The sequence below is a fragment of the Pan troglodytes genome, chromosome 19 (assembly GCF_028858775.2).
Source record: "Pan troglodytes isolate AG18354 chromosome 19, NHGRI_mPanTro3-v2.0_pri, whole genome shotgun sequence".
Taxonomy (NCBI): domain Eukaryota; kingdom Metazoa; phylum Chordata; class Mammalia; order Primates; family Hominidae; genus Pan; species Pan troglodytes.
Window position 1 is genome coordinate 68,199,973 of NC_072417.2, and position 16,859 is coordinate 68,216,831.

The 16,859-nt window shown below is 35.3% G+C and overlaps 1 protein-coding gene across 7 annotated transcripts in view; it reads left to right on the plus strand.

Annotated features, from left to right (window-relative positions):
- STXBP4 (syntaxin binding protein 4) overlaps window positions 1-16,859 on the plus strand; it is a 242,518-nt gene that overhangs the window by 100,383 nt on the left and 125,276 nt on the right. For all 7 annotated transcript variants that reach the window (XR_010153343.1, XR_010153342.1, XR_010153344.1 and 4 more), the window contains 4 exons: window positions 4,107-4,283; window positions 9,294-9,410; window positions 9,902-9,951; window positions 12,267-12,400. Coding sequence is in view for 4 of the 7 variants with exons in the window: in XM_523800.9 (XP_523800.3) it covers window positions 4,107-4,283; window positions 9,294-9,410; window positions 9,902-9,951; window positions 12,267-12,400 (478 nt within the window). In the remaining 3 variants the exon portion in view is untranslated. The remainder of the gene's footprint in view (window positions 1-4,106; window positions 4,284-9,293; window positions 9,411-9,901; window positions 9,952-12,266; window positions 12,401-16,859) is intronic.

Sequence of the window (16,859 nt, forward strand, 5' to 3'; positions counted from 1 at the left end):
AATTACAGAGCCAGAAAATTTTTAAAAATGTAAAATTCTGATCTGAGATTCTAACCTAGTTATGTCCCATTCAAAGCCCACGTTTTTTCATTCTAGATCATGTTACCTTGTGGGGGAAAAGTACTGTATGTGGAAAAACACATAGTATATTTATTGTCCTGTGTGTGAGCTGTTACTGTGCTTTGTCCCAACAAAAGTCCAAAGTATTGGTAGCCTACAAAGATTTTCATTAGTTCAGATTACATTTTCAAAGAAGACTTTGGTCTGCTCTTTAAAGTTTCATTATGTAATCGTGAGGCAGAAAAACCTCATTTTATAAAGGGCCAGTGTGAGTCGAAGACATTTCCTCAGTGTTGCCAAAAAATAAAATAATGATAAGCTAGAGATTTTACTTCTTAATTCAGGATTCCCTTCTAGTATGTTTGCTCACACTGCTTAGTATTAAAAAGCATAATGCTTATGTGGATTTTCTGACTTACTACTATATCTTCATTTTTCTTTTATTATCTAACCTTCTAAACTGAATTAAACTCTATCTAGTACATAGTAAATCAGTAAATAGACGACAGCATTTTCCCTGATGGGATTTCAGTCTCATGGTGAGGCACTGGGAAAATTCTGGCTCAGTTGTTACTGACATAGGAGGCTGTACAGTTATTTATTAGAAGACAGCCTGGGAGGAAAAGAGAAAATGGATTTATGTGATCTTGTATTGCTAAATACGGCACACTGCTGTTATCTTTTCTTTACTGCTTCCTCTAAAAGTCATCATTTCAATGCACTAATCTTTTAAACAGCCATTCAGTGGTAACTGGGCTAGAACTTTGCTAAGGGGTCACATTCACCAACCTGACAGTTATACATTTACAAAAGAAATAGCATGAATTTATTCAGCATCAAAACCTCTGCATCTTTTACCACCCAACTACATTTCACACTGTATTACCATCAGTGCACAATAATGGCTATATAAATTCCATCCAGATTCTTCATTTAATTAACTAGCATTCTTTGAACAAAAATAAAAGTGCTGTTTTTATAGAGGAATAAAAGCTGCATGAAGTGAGTGTGAAGAAGACAAATCATCAAATTAGTTATTCTTCATTGCAGCTATGGAGAATTTTCTGCCCTTCCTCTTTAGAGTCTTTTTTTTTTTTAGATTGATTGAATGAAAAATGGAGAGTGAAGCAGCCTCAAATATACCTATTGTAATGACCACATCATAAGCTCATCCAGGACTGGGCACTGATAATATTGTCATCTAAAAGTGATTTTTTAAAAACATTTTCTGTAGTTGGCAAGGTAGTACAGCATAGTAGCCAAGAACATGAACTTTATAACTAGACTGCCAAATCTTAGCTCTGTCACTTACTAGGTTTGTGATTCTGAGTTAGTTACTTAACTTTCCTGTGCATCAATGTCCTGTCTATAAAATGCAGATAATAATAGACATATCCATGGCAGTGTGTGGATTAACTGAGTTGATGGATGTAAAACATTGAGAATAGTGCTGGCACATAGTTAGCCATTATCTCCTGTATGCACAGCAGCAGTCTGGTGTGAAGTTGATCTAGCTGTGTCACTAGAGACTCTCTTGATCATCTGAATGAAATTGACTGGTGTGGTAGGCTAGGTTAATGTACCTACCTTTTCCAGATATTTCTTTCTAAAAGTATTCTTTTATTATAAAACAATTACTTTCAGATACAAGGAAATAAAGTCCTTTGAGTCAAGGGCATAGAAGGCAATCGGTTGGCCACATCTCTCCATCTGGCACCCTGCTGCCAGATTTAGCTTTCTAAAGCACTGTTTTCTCATATCATTTTCTGCTCAGAAGCCTTCAAGTCTTCTTCAGACTCAAGCTCCTTCCCCTTCATGCCTGCCATTTCTACCAGAGCCTGACTCCCTCCCTTTCCACGACCTTTTTTTATCCGTTACTCCCCTACAGCAAGTCTCTACTCCAATCATAATTGATCTAGTATTGTTTCTCAGTGTGCCACATTTCTTCTTGTCTCTCTTCCTTTGTTCACATGGTTCTCTTTTTGTAACATCTTCTTTTCTTCATCCATTTATCTAAGTCATACCTGATGTTCTAAGTTGAGACAGAAAAGGAGAGGTTATCTTTTACCCCTTTGTATTTTTGTCATAAACATGGTTGCTAGATGCAGTGGCTGCTAAATAAATGCTATTGATGAACTACTCTGTTGGCTTTACCTTCAAACTATATTTAGAATCTAACTGCTTCACACCAACTCCACCACTATCACCCTTATTGAAGCTACAGTTAATTTTTGCCCATCTCCTTTTTCTTCTCCCTGCTTCCACCCTTGCCCACCATCTACAGTCTATTCTCAACACAGCAGCAAAAGTAACACTTTTAAAATTTAAGTCAGATCACATCGATTCTCTGCCCAAAACCCTCCAATCATTTCCCATCTTACCCTGAGTAAAACCAAAGTCCTTGCAACGGCCTACAAATTCTCTTAGCCTCTGCCACTTCACTCTACCTCCATCCCTATATTCACTCTTGTTACCATTCTGCCCTCATGTCTTACTACTCCCGTCTTCCTGGACCCTACTACTCCTACCTCTACTACACTGGCTTCCTTGCTGTTCTCTGAAAGACACAAATCACAACTCCATCTCAGGGCCTTCATGCAAACTGTTCGCTCTTCCTAGAAAGCTCCTCCTTGGGAAATCCTAACTCCATTCCTCCTGCAGGTCTCTGGTCAGTTATCTTTTCAATGAGACATTTACCTCTCATCCCTGATTTACTGTCTATCTCCCCAAACTTAGAATGTAAATTCCAAGGAGCAAGAGGGAAGGCTTTTTGTCTGTATTGTTTAGTGTCTACCCCCAGTACCTGAAACAGAACCTGACACATAATAAATACTTAATAAATCATTATTGAATGTATGAATGAAAAACTGACCCTTAAGAATATGCCAGCATTCCTAACCCTCCCAGCACTTCAAATGTATTTAGGCTCAAACAAAAGCAAATGTCCCTTAACAGCTCTGAAAAAATTAAAATAGCCATAGTTTAATATTAGCCATGGCAATTGGAGCAGAAAGTTCTATCGCAGAGAAAAGAGATTTCTGCATCAAGTAAAGAAAAAGGAATGGTTTACAGTATAAGAAGTGCCATATTAAATTATATTGGTGTCCTGGGGGACTGTCTTTGACCCAGTACCAAGGTACATTTTTTTCCCTCCAAGTACATTTTGATAGAGCAAGTGGTTTTGGCTACCCTTTCCTCTTCCTAAGGTGGAAGGTATACCTGTATGGGATTTTTTTGTTTTTTCATTTAGAGGCAGAGTAAAACAGTAGAAAGACAGCATTAATGTTGCAGTCAGGCAGACCTAGTTTCAGATTCTGGCACTGCTGTGTGTTCTTGAACAGGTCATATAACTTCTCTGAGTCTGTTTGCTTATGTATGAAATGTTTTTTAGTAATGTCTTTCTCTCAATATTGTTTTAAAGATTAAGTGAGAAAAGACACGTGATGCACCTGAGACATAACATGTGTTTAATAAATGTCTTGTGAGCCTTGCATTCAACAACACGATTATGTACTTTGCTACTAAATGCTACCTTTTGGCTTAAACCAAAAGGGAGAAGTAGTAGATAGATTGACGTCCATGAGATAACTTTAGCCCCTGGAGCTTGGTCCATGGAGAAGCCCCATAACACTACTACAAATCTCTCAGCAGCATCTGATGACCCTACAAGAGCCTTTTTAGAACATGAGTCCTACTACCTACTACATGAGTTTTGTTGTAGCCTACTCTTTTTATCTTTTGAGCCCTTTCTTATTCTTCTGTTTTCCATTTTCAACTATCTTCTACTTCCTTTATTTTCAAAATGTTATGCTAGGTATATGAAGTCAAGAGATTCCATACTGAAATCAACAAAGGAAAAAGTAAGATCAGGCAACTACCTCACATAATAAAATAACATAACTGTTAATTTTCAAATTGATAAATAAATAATATATGTATATTGACTTTTTGGAATTATAACTTCCAGAGCAAGGAAAATATTTTGTATAAACCTCGGAACTATTTCTTATGTATTTTTTAAATGACATTAATTTTGAAATCTTTAGGAAGCCAAAGCTGTAGTTGAAGAAACAAGAGCCCTGCGTAGTCGGATTCATCTTGCTGAAGCTGCTCAGAGACAGGCACATGGAATGGAAATGGACTATGAAGAAGTGATCCGTCTGTTAGAGGCCAAGATTACAGAGCTAAAGGCTCAGCTTGCTGATTATTCTGACCAAAATAAAGTAAGCAAAGCAGTCATCTCTTCCAGTTACCATGGTTTCCTTGCCGTTGTCATGTATCCTGTTTTCATTTTCTTTTCATCTGCACTTCTAAACTAGGTCAGTGTTTGTCTTCTATTATTCAATGATAGGATGCTGTGTCCTGATGGGGACAATGTAAAGGTCTTGAGCCTTCCTTTATCCAGATGGCTTTGGGATGGAAAAGCATGTGCCCCAAATTTATTTAGGTCATTGGTCAAAATTGTTCAGTTCAGGTATTAAGTCCTGGAACTCTTTAACATTTAATTGATTACATTGGTTTTTTTCTTTTGTTTCTAAACCTGCTAATTTGTTTTATGGGAATGGGAGCAGGGGAGTCTAGGAATGGGTTTGCTCTTTGATTAGAGCATTCAAGGAAGTATTAAAGTGAAGGAATGTTTGCCTAAGGCCTAGATAATTAATGGGAAGAAACTGAGTTTGAATTTTTTTTAATGTAAGGTGTACTAAAATAGTTTCCAATAGATGATTTTCCAGTTTCAATAGCAAAATACTGAATGCTTTTCAGAGGGCAGTGCGAACTTTTTGTTGTTGTTGACACAGAGTTTCACTCTTGTCGCCCAGGCTGGAGTGCAATGGCATGATCTCAGCTCACTGCAACCTCCGCCTCCCAGGTTCAAGTGATTCTCCTGCCTCAGCCTCCCAAGTAGCTGCGGTTACAGACACCTGCCACCACACCCAGCTAATTTTTTGTATTTTTGTAGAGACAGGGTTTCACCATCTTGGCCAGGCTGGTCTTGACCCCCTGACCTCAGGTGATCCACCAGTCTCGGCCTGCCAAAGTACTGGGATTACAGGCATGAGCCACCACGCCTGGACAGTGCAAACTTTTTTATGCAATTTTTTTTTACATAATACATACTATATTCAGTGAAGAGGCTTCAAAAATCTGTAATAGTCATATATTTTTACTTCACTGAATTAAGGTAGAAAATCGAGTAAATTGAAATAAATATTCATACATTTGTTCACTTATAAACATAACTGGTTATGTATATCTCTAATCCAATCAGTTTCTAAGAGAACATAAAGCAAATCTGAATAATTTATGACTATTTATTTAAACATTAAAAAGTTAAATACTTTAAATATAGCATGTGAAAATGAAACTAGTGTTACAAATGCAAAATACCAAAGAAAATTTGAAATCTGTTAAAAGTCACTAAACTATCTCTCACATTATTCACTTAAACCAATTCCGCAAGAAGGCTGAAGTTCCCATCACCCTTTGATAATACCACAAGGCGAAGAGGAAAACATATAGTTTACAAAGCAGCAATATTTAGGAATATTACATATTTGTTATTTGTGACCTGGTTTTTACATTCTGAAAGTAGATATGTGATAATGTTATGTAACTTTAGCCTGAGTATGAAAATATTTTGAGATTTATCACAATATCAAAAGTACTATTTATTATGGTTACTTTTGAAGTGAACAATCAAGAGTGTTTAATATTTTATTTTTAAATGATATAACTTTCAAGAAAGTTCACATGAAATTATTCATTGTTTTTTGTTTCTTTTTTAAGCTTGGGTTATTTGTAATCTCTCTTCCAGCTCTTAACTGAGAAACATTTTTGTCCTAAGTTGCCTGGTAATATAATTAATTCAGTTTTTCTCTCTTTTATCATAATCGGGTTCTCATGCCATTTCTCTTAACAAGACTCTAAGCCAGTAACCTGTCTCTGAAAACAGTCTTTAAAGAGTCTCTTTAAAGAGCTATTAATATGAGCATCTCAACATTCAACATTTTCTAAACCCAATATCAGTGGAAAAAAAGAAGGAAGCCTTTTTTTTTTAATCATGAGATTGCTTAAAGAGACATTGACCAAGATGTTACAGAATTAAAATTCAAGTGTCTATTTGTAAGATAACAGATTCTTTTTGTAACAGTACATTTATTTTTCATTATAATTTTTTCTTTATGTTATTTATTTATTTATTTACCTTTTGGAGTTTTTATTCACCTTCAACATAAGAAATAAAACATTACTAGTACCTTTGAAGACCCACAGTGTTTCTCTCCAATTGCATCTCCCACCCTTTCCCTCAGAGATAATCACTTTCTTGGATTTATTCTTAACCATTTTCTTGAAAACTTTACTACTTGTGTATATATTCCTTAACAATATGTTGTTTAGTTTTACCTGTTTATCAACTTTATATAAATAGAAATATACTCTATGTATCATTCTGACCTGCTTTTCTTCACTCGACATTTTGTTTTTGCATTTCATCTATTTGAAGTTTTTAGCTAGTTCATGTCTTCTTATTGTTTCTTGTACTCTATTGTGTGGATATACTACGTGTAATTATCCATTCTGCATTTGATGGACAGTCCAATTGTTTCTGTTCTCTTCTGTTATAAATGGTGCTAAAAACATTTTAGTGCATGTATCCTGCTCCACTTGTGTAATAGTTACCTGCTAGGAGTAGAATTGCTAAGTTGAATAATTGTAAGTTTGGCTTTACTAGGTAATGCCTACTTGTGCTTGAAAGTGTTTGAACTAATTTGTACTCCCACCAGTAATGAATAAGAATTATTGTTTACCCCGCATACTTGCTGACCCTTTGTTTTATTTTAATTTTATTAATCTGGTAGTTGTAATAAGTGTTACATCATTACAGTTTAATTTGAATTTCCCTGGTTACTAATGGCTTTGAGACAGTGATGTGCTGGGACCAACTGACACTAGCTCATGAGAGCTGATTGCATGCATCTCTTTTCAACTCCATGTACAGTGATATCAGGTTGGTAGCTTGAAATCAGCTATAATGGGGTTATTTCTACCCATAAATGTTATAAACCAAGGTTTCCTCCTCCCTGGTAGCCAGTTGAGCATATATTTATCTCTTTATTAGGCATTTGTGTTTCTCTGTGAAATGCTTCTTCATATCTTTTGACCCTTTTTCAGTGGATTAGTTGTCTTTTTCATGTAGATGTATAGTGATTCTTCTGGTTACTAATCCTTTGTTAAATTACATGTTATAAAAATCTTCTTCCAAATTTCTGGCTTGCCTTTTCACTCTATGGTAAAATGGACACAAATCCAATCATCCCTCCTGACTTAATTTCCATTTTTGTCAGTATTTTAGTTCTTTCTTTACTTTTAAGACCACAAATTAGACATTGATTATTTGTTTTGTGTGGTCAGCATTTGCTTAATAGACTCCATGTTTACCATTTTCTGTTAAACATTCTTACATCTCAGACCTTCTCACTTGGTTTCTTTCTTCATGAGTACATATTTTAGAAATTCATGTAGTGAGGATCTGATGATAATAAGCTCTCCCCATTTTATTTGTCTGAAGAACATCTTTATTCAACTCTTGTTCTTGAAATATATTTTTGCTACATTTAAAATGTTAAGTTGGCATTTAATATCTTTCACTGTTTTTATTTCGTGTTTGTGATGTCAGCTGTCAATCTGTCATTTGTTTGCAATCTGTTTCCTTCTATATGATTTTAAGATATCTTTGGCTTCAATGTTCAGCAGTTTGACTATGATGAATCATGTGTGAACTTACTTTAGTGTGTACTATTTGGGATTCATTGAGCTTCCCGATTCGAAAAGCAATGTCTTCTGCCATTTCTGGAAATCACTAAGCTATTATCCTGAGCGATTTCTCTTTCATTCTTTGTATTTGTTCTTGTGTAATTCAGATTGGATGTGTGCTATAGCTTCTTCTGGCTGTTTTCTCTTTACCTTTTCTCCCCATTTGTATTTCAATTTTTGTCTTTCTGTCCCATTATGAGAAGTTTCTTTACCTCTGTTGTCAAGTTCACCCATTCTCTTTATAATTGTATCTAACTGGATGTCAAATCTATAAATAAAGTTTCTAATTTAGTTATGTTACATTTTTATTTTTGAGATGTATTTTTTATGTTATCTGGATCTATTTCAATAGTTTCTTGTGTATTATACTTTCAATTCCCTCTTATTTTTAAAAACATATTAAACATAATTGCCTTATATTTTGTATCTGCTCACTTAAATATCTGCTATCTTTATAAGATCTGATACTGTACTTTGTTTCCTTCAGTTAGCTTTCATTCATAGAGCTTATTTTCTCATATGTTTAGTGATTTTTGTTTGTGTCTGTGAGGTCATGTTCTATCAATGCATTATAAGTGGGAATTCTTTGAGCTCTGAGTTTTAGAAATATCTCTCCAGAGTTTTGAGTTTGCTTCTGCTAGCCTGGGACCAATTTAAAGTAAAATTTCAGCATATGGCTTTTTAGGCCACACAGATAATGTAAATTCTGGCCCCAAACCTGTGTGAATGGGGACTTTTGGTTAGGAATTATTCACGAGAAACTTTTTTACTCAAGTCACCTGAGCCAACATCAAAACACTGTTTACCTCTGTGAAGTTTACTTCTTCCTAGTTCACCCATTGAGTTTCTTCTGTTTTCCATTTGTGACTGTTGAAACCCCAAACTGTAGGCCACCAGGGATCAGCATATACCCTCCGAGCAAATAATGCTTCAGTGCTCTCTTACCCCAGTGGGTTCACTTGGCATTGCTGTTGCATGTCTCCATGGAATTCCTTTACTTCCTTGCTAGCTTTGTCTTACATCGTGTGTGTGTGTGTGTGTGTGTGTGTGTGTGTGTGTGTGTGTGTGTGTATCCAGCATTTTTAGTTATGTTAAATTAGTAGAGGTTTCTGTCAGCATCTGGTAAGACACATTGCAAAAACAAAACAAAACAAAACCATAAACTAATTTAAATGTATTTTACTATAAGAATCAATAAACTCATATACAACTTATCTCATAAAACTTGCAGTATCTCTCTGCAAATTAACTTTTAAATATGCAGTTAGTTACATGCCCCCCAAAATCAAAACATATGTACAGTAAGAGAAAAAGATAATTTGGTAATATTGAATATTAGTTCATAAAAACTGAAAATAGGGACCAGTAATGTAAAACTGAAGAAATGTGTAAATGCTCCTTTTGATATCTCTGTGCAGGAAAGTGTTCAGGATTTAAAAAAGAGAATCATGGTACTCGACTGCCAATTACGAAAATCAGAAATGGCTCGAAAAACTTTTGAGGCATCCACTGAAAAGCTTCTTCATTTTGTAGAGGTAAGTTTTTCTGTTCTATTACATTCATCTTTAAAAAATATATAGGCAACTGGCATATAGATAAATGTTACTGTATTTGGTACCTAGTGAAACATTCTCTAGTCTCAAAGCAGCAATGCTGGCTTATGGTCAGATTTAGAACTGCATACATGATGAAAAGACTGGCTAACATTTTATAGATTGTTTAGAGAAATAATTGAGACAAGGTGATGTGATTCCAAGTATATACTATTTTAATGAATACTTTACCAAAAATCCTGATAATGCATAAACATTATTTGATAACTACTTACCTTATAAAGAAATGTTTTCATAGCTGTTATATTTCTGAGTAAAATTGCATGTTAGTTCAATTGTTTCCACCCCCCCTGCATAATAGAAGCATCAGTTTAATCCGTGGACAGAGGAGGTTATAAATATTAATGAAGAAAAGATATTTTTTAAAAACTGTCAAACTGATATATCTCCTTCACCATCTTGTTTGTTGCTAGGCTATTCAAGAAGTATTTTCTGATAATTCTACTCCTTTATCATATTTAAGGTAAGAAAATTTAAGTGCTTTTTGCAGAATATGGGTAGTGATTAAATTCTTCATCTGGTCATTGTGACTCAAGTACTAAAAATCTCTTAAATAGTCCTAAGGTGCTACATAACTCCCATTGGATGCCATCATATGGAAATAGATGCAAGGACATATTGTTTTGGGTCCCATCTCTGTTAAAGAAATTCCTGGAGGTATTTAGTCAATCATTGTAACCTTGTAATCTAAAATTATGGTAGAAACCACCTATCCTGTCTTTATCAAAAATTCTATAAAGATGAGGTTAACTTAAAATTCTGTAATTGTCTTGCATATGAATCAAAGTTACTGGTCACAGGTTCACTACTAAAGGTATCTCAACCCAGCAGATTAGTTGTTCTGGCAAACAGAATTTTGGAAAACATATTCATGCAATCATTTTCTTTCGTTTTCATCTTTCAGTAGCTATAAATAAAAGAAATATATTTGGAGAATATACCTCGATTGTCTCATTATTCATAATATGTTTTGGATTTAAAGTTTCTTACTAGAAGCTGCAAACATACTAATCAAATTTATTTATTTCAAACCACAAGTTTATGGTCATTTTGATACATGATGAAAGACATTTACAAAAGAAAGATTCTTGTTTATGCATTTCCAAAGTAATTTTTTTCTGCTCTCATAATAGCTGCCACTAGTCCTAGATACATCTTCTACTTCTAGCAATATACGCTTGCAGAAACAGGAAGACTCAATGAGGTTGGGTGTGATGGCGCATACCTGTAATCCCAGTATTTTGGGAGGCTGAGGCAGGAGGATCACTTGAGCCCAGGAGTTTGAGACAAGGAACATAGTGGCACACAGTGGGACCCTATCTCTACAAAAAAAAAAAAAAAAAAAGAAATAGCCAGATGTGATGGTGCATTCCTATATTCCCAGCTACTTGGGAGGTTGAGGCAGGAGGATTGCTGGAGCCCAGGAGCTCTAGGAGATTGAGGCTGCAATGAGCTGTGATCATACCACTGCCCTCCAGCCTGGATAACATAGTGACGCCCTGTCTCAAAAAGTAAATAAATACTCTACCCTTTACTGTGAAAACAGCAGCTTAATAAATGAAGATATTTTTGGTGTCCACATAGCATTTTTTAATTTAGAAGAATATTTATAATTCACTTCTAAACTCAAGTAATGTTTTACTTCTTATGATGAAGGAACCTGACATAACTTCTTACTCTCCTTGCTGCTTATGATACAAGAAAACTCTGTGAATTTCATGATTATTACTCTCAGTAAGGATCTTAAAATAATCAGTAATCATATTTATTTCTTTATGGGCTAAGTGTGTCACCCACCCTCAGCTTTCCAAGGTCTTAGTTTTACCTTGACTAATAATTCAAAAGTTTTGTTTTAAAAATTAAGGTTAAAATGACTATTTAAAAGCCAGAGCCTGCCCTTGCCTTAAACTGCTTCATGGAAAAAAAGACAACTTTAAATAGCTACATCACACAACATTTCATGGTGTCTTAGTAAATTAAACACTAGTAAAAACTGGTGCAGTCATTTCAATATAGCATATCCTCTACATGGATATTGGCCTTGGTCATTCAACACAGAATAAAGGCTATGTATTTGAATTTGAGAACTGATGCTTTTGTTACCCTTTGTGAATTAATATCATTATGCTTAGGAAGATGGAGTATAAATAATGATGATTTTGTCATCAGTTTAAATTTTTTTTCAAGTAAGTTTTAGTGTAATTTTTTGAAGAAAACATTTAATTTTTAATTAGATCAGAATGCATTCATTTTAGGTGGCATTTGCATTTTTTGAAAGTGATACAAATGCTCTAGGCTGTTTTTGATTCGAGGCAAAAAATGGAATAATTTAAGAGATAATTTCAGGAGCCAAATACATATATTGAATTTATATTTAATATTACTAGAAGTAATAATAAATGTATTTTAACAAATTCATGTTTATATGCTTAATTTGAATTTATACAGAACTAAATAAAATTATATCATGTTAGCAAAAGAGAAGCACTCACAAAATAAGCCCAACAAATGATTTAGGAGACAGGTCATCCTTCTATTACTTCTTTCTCATACATGAAGTCAACCTAATTTTAAAATATTTCTACTTATTATGTCGTAAATAATTGAAAACAGAAATATTGTTTTATGTGAATTACTTCAATTTGGGTTATATGAAATAATTTCCTCAGAAATATAAATATTTTTGTACAAATCTATAACTGATACAACTTCAGATTTAGTAAAGATAGATGTTGTTTATTGTGTAGTAAGTTCAACTTTATTTTATTGCCTTCATAGTGAAAGAAGAGCTGTGTTAGCTTCTCAGACTTCCCTCACACCACTGGGAAGGAATGGACGTAGCATCCCAGCAACGCTGGCACTTGAATCTAAGGAACTTGTTAAATCTGTTCGTGCCTTACTTGATATGGATTGTAAGTTTTCTGCATTTTTTCACTTTTTAAAAGTAATTTATTTAACAAAACAAATTGAAGTCAGACAGTTGAATTTCGTTATAGTGGCTTGCCTACAGCAAAGTTGATACCTAATCAATAAAAATATTAATGTACCAATCGTAGGAGGAGAATATTTCCTTTATGTAAAGGCTCAGAATGAAGCTCTAATTAAGATATGCCTTTACATCCACTTCCACCCAAAGTTTCTTTGAAATGGCAGAATAAATGTAAAAATCAATCCACAGCAGCACTGGAAACTGGAGGAGTGGAATCAGCATTGAGGAACTTGTTGTTAAATAATAATATCCCACAGATGGAATAAGATTAAATGTACAGTCCAACTAAGCAAAAGACCCCAAAACACAAATATAACAGACAAAACTGCTGAAACAATGAGTTAAGCAGAACCGTGGAAAAAACCCCAGGATCACAGACAGTGAAGACTGGGAACAGACTCTGGGGCAGTCAGCAGGGTAATTAATTAAATGGCTTGGAATAGCTGAACCAGTTCCCTAGTCTTCAGAGCTGCTGGCTCGGGCATATCCTCCTATGCTAGAGCCAGGAAAATACCTCTCTAAAGGAACTACATGAACTGTCACTAGATAATCCTAGAGTCATCATTGGGCTAGAAAGAGAAGTAAGGCAATGCTCTAGTAACTTCCATCATCCCAACAGACAGAGAAATCCTTGGGGAAAACTTAAATGACTGGACATTTTCCTCTTTTTCTTTTTGTGTCTCTCCAGACACTTTTGTCTCTTTATGAATTTCAACTCCCTTTTTCTAACTACTTCTTACGTACTGTTTATTTTCCTGCAATGAAAATTATAATTTACCTAACTATACCTATAATTTATAAAAATCAACAATGTGCTAATGTACTGTAGAGGAGAAATAAGAGGGAGGTGATTTATAATAAAATTATATATATTTCAAAACATAAATGCTTTAGTACAGCTATACTAGGATATGTAATGTAGTCATCAGTTGCCTGCACCTAAACAGAGAATCACCACAAATGTGGCAACCATGAATGTAGACTGATACAGGAACATTGTGTTGTCATTTTAAATAGCATGAGCAGATTGTCATCAGTAATGTCCAAATGATTGTCCAAAATGGTGACTAATGGTAAAGTTCTGAAGAGAAGAAAGTAAAATCTTCCATTAATTTATATAGTAGGTACAAGCCTGGGAAATTTAATGTATATTAAAACTATGCAAAAATATTTGGAGTTTATCTAAAAATGGAATTTTGTTCCAGATTTGAGTAATTACAAACAGATTTTTTACCACCATAAATATCTAGTGGGACATTTAAACATTATACAGGACACAGAACAATTCTTTGTTGCACAGGACCGTTCAGTGTATCCAATAATGATAGGATGTTTAGCATTCCTAGTACCCTTTCACTAAATGCCAAAAATATCCCCAAACACTGTGACAATAGATAATGCCTCACAAATTTCCAAAAATGCCCCCTAGGTGCAATACCGTTCTTAGTGGGAACCTCTATTGTTGATCCTTATTTAAAATATGAACCAACAACCAAGAATCACCTAATAATGGTCCAGGGGGAGAAGAACTACATAACAGGGAGATTCTGAAGAGAGAGAAAAAAAGTCTTTAATTAAATAAAGATAATGTAATATTCTGAAGATAGCTATATTATATTCTTGAAATAAAATGAAGTTATTATCCTTAAAGAGAATCAATGACACATTGCATTCATCACACAAGAAGTAGTTGCATGCAAGAAAGCATTTTTTTTTTTCAAGACATGGTCTTGCTTTATTACCCAGTCTGGAGTACAGTGGCTCGATCTCAGCTCATTGCAACCTCCTCCTCCCTGATCCCCCATCACTCCCACCCCTAGGTTCAGGTGTCTCAGCCTCTCAGGTAGCTGAGACCACAGGTGTACATCACCATGCCTGGCTATTTTTTTTATTTTTAGTAGAGACAGGGTCTCTCCATGTTGCCCAGGCCTGGTCTTGAACTCCTGGACTCAAGCAATCCACCCACCTCAGCCTCACAAAGTGTTGGGATTAAAGCCATGAGCCACCACACCCGGCCAGAAAAGAGCTTTTAAAAAGTATTTTACATCTCCTTTTTCACTAAATGAAGATATTACTCAAAAAAGTTGTTTGATTATTAAATAATATAATTTATTTGAAGCACCTACCTATCACATTCCTAGCACAAAAAAACATACTCGGGAATAAGTTTTGAATTGTGGTTGAACTATGTACATAGCACTTTTTTAAAAAGAAGCTGTTCCATTTACCATTGCTGCAGAACAAATCAACCCAAAAGTTAATGGCTTAAACCAACAATTTAGTATTGTCTCTCATGGTCCTTTTGGTTAATTGCGCTCAGCTAGGCAGCTCATGTTAGAGCACTCTCACATGGTTGCAGTCAGATGTCTGTTGGGGATGCAATATCTGATGACTCTACTGGGCTGGACATCTAAGATGGGAGCTCATCTGTGGCTATCAACTGGAACACCTACCTATATTTGGCCTCCCTAGCATGGTGACCTCAAGGTAGTTGAACTTCTTATGTGGTGGCTCAAGGCTCCAGCATAGGTGTTTCAGTGAACAAGACAAAAGCTGTATCACCTTTTATGACCCAGCCTCAGAAGTCACACAGCCTCGCTTTCACCATATTCTATTCATCAATGCAAATTTGAGGGGATGGGACTTAGACTCCACCCGTGTATGGGAAAGTGACAAGGTCTCTTTATAGAAGAGCATATAGTCAGAAGTTATTATTGTGGCCATCTTTGGAGAATAAAATGTGATACATTACTGGGTCAAATGGTATTTCTAGTTCTAGATCCCTGAGGAATCGCCACACTGACTTCCACAATGGTTGAACTAGTTTACAGTCCCACCAACAGTGTAAAAGTGTTCCTATTTCTCCACATCCTCTCCAGCACCTGTTGTTTCCTGACTTTTTAATGATTGCCATTCTAACTGGTGTGAGATGGTATCTCATTGTGGTTTTGATTTGCATTTCTCTGATGGCCAGTGATGGTGAGCATTTTTTCATGTGTTTTTTGGCTGCATAAATGTCTTCTTTTGAGAAGTGTCTGTTCATGTCCTTTGCCCACTTTTTGATGGGGTTGTTTGCTTTTTTCTTGTAAATTTGTTTGAATTCATTGTAGATTCTGGATATTAGCCCTTCGTCAGATGAGTAGGTTGTGAAAATTTTCTCCCATTGTGTAGGTTGCCTGTTCACTCTGATGGTAGTTTTTTTTGCTGTGCAGAAGCTCTTTAGTTTAATTAGATCCCATTTGTCAATTTTGGCTTTTGTTGCCATTGCTTTTGGTGTTTTAGACATGAAGTCCTTGCCCATGCCTATGTCCTGAATGGTAATGCCTAGGTTTTCTTCTAGGGTTTTTATGGTTTTAGGTCTAACGTTTAAGTCTTTAATCCATCTTGAATTGATTTTTGTATAAGGTGTAAGGAAGGGATCCAGTTTCAGCTTTCTACATGTGGCTAGCCAGTTTTCCCAGCTATTTATTAAATAGAGAATCCTTTCTCCATTTCTTGTTTTTGTCAGGTTTGTCAAAGATCAGATAGTTGTAGATATGTGGCGTTATTTCTGAGGGCTCTGTTCTGTTCCATTGATCTATATCTCTGTTTTGGTACCAGTATATACCCAAAGGACTATAAATCATGCTGCTATAAAGACACATGCACATGTATGTTTATTGCGGCATTATTCACAATAGCAAAGACTTGGAACCAACCCAAATGTCCAACAATGATAGACTGGATTAAGAAAATGTGGCACATATACATCATGGAATACTATGCAGCCATAAAAATGATGAGTTCATGTCCTTTGTAGGGACATGGATGAAATTGGAAATCATCATTCTCAGTAAACTGTCGCAAGAACAAAAAACCAAACACCGCATATTCTCACTCATAGGTGGGAATTGAACAATGAGAACACATGGACACAGGAAGGGGAACATCACACTCTGGGGACTGTTGTGGGGTGGGTGGAGGGGGGAGGGATGGCAGTGGGAGATATACCTAATGCTAGATGACGAGTTAGTGGGTGCAGCGCACCAGCAAGGCACATGTATACATATGTAACTAACCTGCATATTGTGCACATGTACCCTAAAACTTAAAGTATAATTAAAAAAAAGTGATACATTAGTATAAGTTAAATACAAGTTAATTTAGTTGGGATGGCTCAATAATCATTATTACAAGTACCCATTAATATATGGCATATTAGTAGATTAGTGTGTTAGATTTTGGTTGTTTTTCTGTCTCTTCCCTAATGTCACCCTACCTGCTAGTTGTCTTTCTGCTTGCTTCTAACATTCCACCATCCCTCTAGTTTGCCACTTTTAATCTTCCCTATGGTGGGGAATAGATGAAAAAAGAATGAGAAAGAGAGAAAGAAAGATGTAAAG